The 8,266-nt window shown below is 43.9% G+C and overlaps 1 protein-coding gene across 1 annotated transcript in view; it reads left to right on the top strand.

Annotated features, from left to right (window-relative positions):
- The first annotated feature begins 7,311 nt into the window (after positions 1–7,311).
- The window catches only part of SLC4A10 (solute carrier family 4 member 10), a 146,884-nt gene continuing 145,929 nt past the window's right edge, over positions 7,312–8,266 (top strand). Inside the window, exon 1 of the mRNA XM_058809717.1 lies at positions 7,312–7,476. Coding sequence (XP_058665700.1) covers positions 7,429–7,476 — 48 coding nt within the window. The 5' untranslated portion in view covers positions 7,312–7,428. The remainder of the gene's footprint in view (positions 7,477–8,266) is intronic.

Raw genomic sequence — 8,266 nt, 5'->3', positions numbered from 1 at the left:
GCTCTGCCAGTTTATGCCAGCTGCTGCTCTTGTGAAATGGCAAGCCAGTCAAGATCCTGGATTCTGGATTTCAGGTAAGATTTTTTTTGTCTGGAAATGTAGCATGTGGAAAATTAAGAAGGACATGTATTTCTATTTCATTAGCAGGTCAGTATAAACATAGCAAAGGTTTTCTCCTCTATGTAGGGGGTTTGAGCAGGAAAACTGACAAAGGTGGTATTTTGAAACAAAAGAAGCATTTGTAAAGCAAACACTGTCATCTTTATTAGTAATGCACTACATGTGGATCTAGTTTTTGTAAAAATCTAGTACAGCACTGCAAATTATGAAAATAGTAAAACATGCTTACAAAGAACAATTGTCATGTTTTAAAAATTTTAAAATCTTATGCATGGCAAAAAGGCTTTTCATGAACAGTAATATTTTGGGTGTAATGAATGTGTGCTTAGCAAGTGTGGTAAGTATAGTTAATTTAATTTTATTTGGTATCTCAGAGATGCTCCCAAAAGAAGAGACAATGATCTCACCTCCTAAGCAAACTTCATGATACCAGGTTTGGGTTCCTATCAAAGGTGATGGATAGAGAGGGAACTGTATTGTCAGCTCCCTAAATTACCTGTAGCACTGCTTTGATTTACTGAGGAACTTCAGGGTTATATGCAGTCTAGACTGGGATTTTTATTGAAATATTTGTAATTTTTGTAGCTTTGTTTTCAAAATTGTATTTAAAAGATAATTTTCCATGCAGTTTTTTTCCTCTCTCCTTTTTATCTATTTAGATTTGAGGTGATTTGAATGAACTTTGTATTTGGAAAACCTGAGGAGGAGGTGGGTGCTTTTTCTGTCAGGAGCAATTGATTTAGCTGAAGTAAGAGATAGTTGCAAACAATCTCTTCAGTTGCCTGCAATTCAAGACAAATTTGAAAATCCCAGCAGCTGGGGTAATGTATCTTACCCAAGACGTAATGAGAAAAATGGGTACAGCATGACAAAGCTTAGTGCTTCTGTTTCTGGGACTAGCACAGATATCTTTGCTGTCTTAGGTATATGTGCAAAATATTACTGTTCATGAATTTCATATAGTTATTTCTATAGTTCAATGAATACCTACGGAAGAGCTTCTGTCTGAAGTTTTGTGCCTTTGGCTCAATCACAGTAAGGCCACATGATCAGTCTGGTCTGCCATGGAGGCTGATAAACTCTGTGCTGAAGTGATTACAGTCCAAGGCAAGCACCAGACAGAGAGTATGACTAGGACTGAAAAGCTGAAAGTAGATATTTGCACTTTGTAACCCTTACTGTAGTGTGTACTCACAAATTTCAGATATTGCAAACAAACAAAACCGCAGCCAGCCTCATCCATCTCTCCCAGTAGCCATCATCTGACCATGCAGATGCCCCAGTCAGGAGCTCTCCTCGTGCTCAAGGGAGCAATCACGGCTCATGAAGTGGAAAACAGGGAATGATCCGGAGGTCAGAGGCGCACGGTCTGCCTTCTTGATGCTGCTCTGTCAGGCCAAGCTTTGCAATGCTGCGGGGCCCCTGTGCAAATTGGAAGCTCCAGAGGAGCCCTGACAGTGGTGCAGAGGATTTTAGGAGCAGAGAATTAGGAGCCCCATAAAGGAAGAGAAGTATTTACACAGCCCGCACCTATAAAAGGAAACCATTCCTCATGCAAGAGGACTTGGCTTCAAAGTAAGACTTGGGGGAAAATCCAACCACTTGAAGCTTAATCTAGATAAATGTTGTCTTACATCTAAAAGATATATGTTTAGTTGTAGTTTACTGTTAGAGTAACTGAGCAAGAAACAATTTATTGTCCCCCCTTGCAGGTTTTAAATTAAGATAGCTTAATCTTTTTGAAGGATTATTTAGGTCAGTGACTAATCAGGGCCTGATTCAACACATTTTATTTACAAAGCAGGATTAAATGGATGATATGTCTGAGGAATTTCTTTCACTTGAAAAAGAAGCCTAGAAAGAGTGGCTATCTTAATAATTAGCAAAATAATATTATGATTAATTACATGTATTATTTTAAGAGTCTCCAACACATCTTAATTTTAGTTTAGATTTTAAAATGGTATTCTCTAATATTGACCTTATAGCAAAAGTCAGAGGCCTAGCTTAGAGTCAGAATGCCATAAAATTCATGGCCTTTGGTAGAGGATCCATTTTGGGGAAAATTAAGAAAGTAACAAATATTTGGTGCTCTTTACCAACACAGATTGTCTCCCTGTGTCATAGGAGCTGTAGGATTGGGCTGTGGACACAGACATATTTCATTGGCATTACTTCTTTTGGCTGAACAATGTGAGAAGTTATATTAGTGAAACAATTATTAGAGTACTCTTTTCTAATTTGAATGCAAATAGAAAAAAGAGATTACGTTGCAACTGAAGAATGCATCCCAATAGCACTGAATCTTTTTGGATCATATTTCAAATGAATTAACTTAGAGTAAATTATTTCAGGCAGAGTATATTAGCAAAGGAAAGAGCTGCTAAAGAGCCATTACCGCTTTCCAATCAAATGAGAAACATAACTGAGTACCACCTGTCACAAAGGCAGTACAATGATCCAGATGGTTATTTATCTTCACTTAGGGAGGAAGAATGGAGAGAGGAAACACTGCTGCCAGAATTTGTGTTTTTCCCCTCCCCTTTTTTACCTTTTTGTCAGAATAGTTTCTCTAATTGCAGAGAAAAAATGCATTAGGAATAGTTTATATTGGTGGGCTGTTCCTCTCCATATGTAAGGGTAGTTCACCTCTCTATTTTAGTAGTATGAAATGCAGTTTGAGAGGTCCACCCATTACTATTTCATCTTCTACGTTCATTAGGACAAAAATAGAATGAAAAGGATTCTGACTGCTTGATAGTTATTTTGTTTCCCCCAGAAGCTTAGGAATTAATTTGTTGATTTACTTGAAATAGGAATAACCTGTAACAAGCTGAAAATAATTCGCAGTTTTTAAAAAGGTTTCCCTTCATTAATGAAATATGTTTATGATAAATATGCACAGTATGAGCATTCAAATTAATGTGTATTGTGCATGCATTTTATTTACCAGTGTATCTGAGGCTTGAGCTTAGGCAGGAATCAAGAGAGGGCAAGCTGATCTAAGCCCAGTCCTTTCTGATTCTGAATATTGTGTGAAATTGTTCACAATGTTGCTAAAATCTACTGGCAACCACATTAGGTCTGACAGAGTGCAGGTTCTTTTTGGAATTAAGAACATGCTGAGACTATTGGACATATATGTAAACGAATGAATTAGGCTTCAAGCATATTTCTGCTATGGGGACATTTAAAAGTAAATAGTTCTCATGTTCAGGTTTGTAACTAACAGCTCTGTGGAGTTCACTCTTGCTTAGTAGCAGTTCCTACCCCCCTCCATCCTGGTAGAGTGACATATTTTATGGCTAAACTGGGAGATGAGCCAATACTCCCAGGATGTCTTCCTAGAACAGGAATTGTATTCAGAGAAATGGTTTAAATAAAGAATTTCTTTTAAATTATAGCTATATATTGATCACAAAACGAAAACTGACAGAAAGGTATGACAGAAAAAATGTGAGTGGTACTGGGCTAGTAAGTGATGCTAGGACTCTGTGACAGCTTTTATGAGCATATAAAAATACACCCATATATATAGCATCACTTACTGTATCAGAATACCTTCTAAGGACTTAGGTAGAGGAAGTGATAATTCCTCCACCCTCCTGATAGTTTGGAAGTGCTCTTTAGGCAAGAAAATCTCTCATGGGCTTGAACTCTGTGATTTCTAGGCCTTCATTATTGTTTCTTACCACAAATCTATTTTTGTATAAACAGGGCTATGTCAGTGATGCTCAAGACAGTGGGAATTATTTACACCCCTGTCAAGCCCACATAGATGGGTACATGCCTACTAAATCTATGCTATATGCCTACAAAGTACTTTGAGAGTGTTCTGAGCCTTTTGAATGTAATTCAGCTTATACACAAAACATACCCCTTGTGAACAGCTTCTGAGGATCAGAACCTCTGTTCAGTGGGGTTTAACACATTGACTGTGACTTGGGAGAACATCTGAGCTATTGCCTTGCTGCAGGCCGAAGGGGCAAAAGGCAGCTTGAGGAAGGAGAACAAAATTCAACTTTTACTTTCTTTAATTTCTTATGAAAGCTGACACCAGGCAGGGATCAGGTCAGTTTCTGACATAAACTGAGAATGTTATTGAACAAGAACAATATTTCCCCTTTTTTCCATTGATGTTTGCTTTAGGAGCTTTATCACTGTAAAAGTAAATGTAGAAACACTCACTATTTTGTTTATCCAATGCACTAGAAATATATATATAAAGGAAAAAAAATCAGTCTGGCATAAATATGCCACAAAATTATTTCTTTTTATAGCAAATCCTAAGTATTCTTTATCTTACAGCTGAAGTGGATCTGCATGTCATGATTTCACACCTGCTTTTGTGATGAAGCTTCTCCAATTGTTGATGATTTGAGAATTATTTTTTTACCCTTCATGTACAAAAGCTTGAAAATAACACCTAGTTGTGTACTAAAAGCTGAAACTGGAAGCTAAGGCTGCTCTATTTTAAAATTTCACAAATTTAAAGCTTATTCTTTTGGGATGAGAAATGAAATTACTACTGTAATAGAGTAATACTAACATAATTGCTGGACATGGAAGTATGGCTTACAATCAAATTCAATAGTGAAAGAAGCCAACTTGAAGTAAGGGAAAACAGAATTCAAATTCAATTATGAATCAACTAGAGAATAAATACTACTTTCTCTTAATACTCTTTTTGGTGTGATATACTGCTGTAATGTTCCAAAAATAGCTTAGTTATATTTGATTAAAAAAATTTTCAGACAAGTCCTTTATGTCCTTCCACTTCTGTATATGCCAAGTCCTTGGCTTTGGAATTTTGGATTCATCATTTTGGAGCTTCATACTGAAGCAAAAGAATGACTTGCACTTTGGCTGTCAAAGTGTGGCTTCGTAGCTATGGAAGTCTGTGGTGTTTTTATGTGTGTGAAGCAGGACAATACAGAATAATTTGGAGAGGTTTGTTGTTTAACCAACTTTTTCCATATTTCATCTATTATTCCATAATGGTGAACTCCTGACTGTAAAGCACTCTGACAAAAAACTTTTGGAAAAACAATTACATGGCTGGTCCTAACTCTCTTTTGATGGTCCATTCCGTAAGTCGCTTGCAACTCCTGAGTGTGGTGCTTGTGGTGTTGATCCTGTTTTTCCCTGTGAAGTGTTGGGGAGCAGTGTCATGTACACAGTGTCTGAGTTGGTTCTGGGCTTTACATTTATTAGATGTGTCTATGTGCAAGTGTGTTTTGAGGGAATATTTTGGGGAGTGAAAGATGTATGAATGCCATTGAGCTTGAGGAATTGCAGTATCTATTGAAAAAATGCTCTTGGACAAGCTTGAGATATTTAGGCAGAGAAGACTAAGGTGATGAAAAAGATTGAAGCTAATGAATATTATACTAACATTCATTGAAATAGCTATCTGTAGACCGAAAGCTTTTGGTCTTCCTGATTTCACAGGTGGCATATTCACTTTAAATCCATTTTCCTTAAAGGAGGAAAATCACTTTTAAACACACTCTTTCCCAGCTTCATCATGACTTTCATAGCTTAATTATAAGCTCCTACAAATAGGGTTTTACTGCGCAAATGCTGACACAGCCTTACCTCTAGTGACCTGAATGGCCTCCTGTGTTAATTACTGAGATCTGTAATCATGTTATGAAAAATACACATCTTGCCTTTGTCCCAGAACCTGGACCGTACCTGTTGTCTGTCTTTCTGTACAGTGTTAAATGTATGTGTCACTTTAAAGAACAAACTCTCACTTGTAACTCAGAAAAATAGTCCCCTTCTTTGTAAGAATCAGCTTTGACTCCCCTTTCCTTCATACTGCTCCCCCAGCTTTGTGTTTTGCTTGGCTGATGTACAAGTAATTCAGCCTGGAAGATCTCTGGGAGACTTGAAGAACATGTCCCATGGCAGAGGAAATTAATCAGATTTAGTGAAGCTGTTTATTGATCTACTTTTAGACTGCAAAGGATATCCAAAATGTAGGGCATGGCCTGCTGCTTTGGCAAGGAAATTAATTTAACAGGGAGAGAGAAGTTATTTGCTAGTTCATTTTTCATAATCAAATCTCTGGCAACTTTGATTTTTATGCACACAAGTTTGAATGGGCTTGGTCTTTTTTTTGAAGATACAGTGGGAAGTGATGAAAATATAAACTTCTCTAGATCAGTTGTTTTGGTAGGCAGTGTCACGCTTGTTCTTAGTAGTACAAGTATTGTGGGGACTCAACTTCTTATTCCCATTTGTACAGCAAATTTAGGCTTTGACAACCATTTGTGGAGCTTGATGGGGTTTTGGTATAGCTGAATGTAACCACTGAGATGCAGAGCCAGACAGACAAATGTGTATCAGGCTTGAGTGATAAAATTGCGTGAAAAAGAGGGTAAGAGTCTTATACCAAAAATATGATATTCTGATATGTTTGTGATTTGCAGGTAGAAGAGGATGGTGGGATTATGGTAGTGGGGAGAGGGGCAGAACTCTCTTTTGAAGGTGCTGTCTGTAACTAAGGGCCAAAGTCGGGCAGGACCGAGTGAGCGGTCACTGTTTCTGGTACTCTTCTGGTGTTGGCTAATCAAATCTTGGCCCAATACTGCCCTGAAGCAGCCGTGCTGGGGAGCCTGCGGCTGAAACTTGGTGTGAAGCGCTAAACTTCTGAGCCGTGTGTGGTGTTTTCCACAGTCTCACCCGGCGCTCAGCGGGGCCCTGTCCCTCCGCTCCCCGCTCCCGTTGCAGCGCCCGCGGGGTGCCGGTGTGCAGGGCAAGGCGGGCCCGGCATCATCCCTCATCCCGCATTCCTCATCCCGCATTCCTCATCCCTCATCCCGCATCCCTCATCCCTCATCCCTCATCCCGCATCCCGCATCCCTTATCCCTCATCCCTCATCCCTCATCCCGCATCCCGCATCCCTCATCCCGCATCCCTCATCCCTCATCCCGCATCCCGCATCCCTCATCCCGCATCCCTCATCCCTCATCCCTCATCCCGCATCCCTCATCCCGCAGGTGGCTCCGGTTCTGCCCCCCCGCGCGGGGCCGGCGGTGCGCGCGGCCATGTGACTGGCGCGCGCTTCCTGCCTGCGCGCCGCCTGATCCGCGCCGGGAGCGCGGAGCCGGGAGCGCGGAGCCGGGAGCGCGGAGCCGGGAGCGCGGAGCCGGGAGCGCGGAGCCGGGAGCGCGGAGCCGGGAGCGCGGAGCCGGGGAGCCCCGAGCCCGGCGCAGCCCAGCGGCTCCCGCAGCGCCCGGGGAGCGCCCCGGCCCGCGGGCGGCGGGGAGGGGGCGCCGCCGCAGCCCCGCCGCCGCCGCATGGAGACTCAGGACCAAGGGGCGCAGATGGAGCCGCTGCTGCCCACGGTACGGCTGCCGCAGCGCGGCCCCGGCCGGGGGGATGCGACGCGCCCCGCGGGGAGGCAGCCGGGGAGGGGGCGCGGGGGCCCGTGCCGGGCACCGCAGCCGGTTCTCGGTGCGGGGGACACAGGTTGGCTCGCTCCGGTGCCGGGCGGCGGGAGTGTCTGGCGCCAGGAGGCTCGGGGATGGAGCGGCGTGTGTTTGTGCGTGTGTGTACGTGTGTCCCTGCGGGGCAAGCACCCTGCCCTCCCGGCCCAGGCATCCCCTTGCTCTCGCTACCCCCTCTCTTCGTGTCCCCCTGCCTCCCACATCTCCTCCCTCAGGCTCTCCCGCCCCCTGCTCCCCGCGGTGGGGCAGCGCAGGGCAGCTGGCACCTGTGGGCAGCCCCGCGGGGATCCCGCTCCGGGCCCGGGGCAGTGTCCGGGGGTCCCCGGCCCTCCTCGCTTGCAGAGCGCAGAGGAATCTGCTGAGGGCTGGCTCTGGCACGGCAGGGGCTGCCTCCCGCCGGATCCCGGGCTGTGCTCCGTGCTGCCGTGTCGCAGTCCCTTGCGCTCTGCCGTGGAGCTGCTGATCCGGGGTTATTGTTGGCTGAGGGGGACGCGGTGCCCCCTCTCCTCAGAGCACCGTGTGGCTGCACAGCTACGGCTGGGCAGCCTTTTCCGTGCAAGAAGGAAAGAGATCAGGTCGGGGGCTTTTAGATCTGTAGGGACCCTTTTTCCTGCCAGGCCTTCCCCAAACACAGGGCTGCAGACACACAGAAGGTTTAATTATGGGTGTCGATCTGGATCTCATACTG

This window comes from Ammospiza caudacuta, chromosome 8, assembly GCF_027887145.1.
Source record: "Ammospiza caudacuta isolate bAmmCau1 chromosome 8, bAmmCau1.pri, whole genome shotgun sequence".
Lineage (NCBI taxonomy): Eukaryota > Metazoa > Chordata > Aves > Passeriformes > Passerellidae > Ammospiza > Ammospiza caudacuta.
Note: the sequence above shows the minus strand (reverse complement) of the source record. Positions and strands in the feature narration are given on the sequence as shown.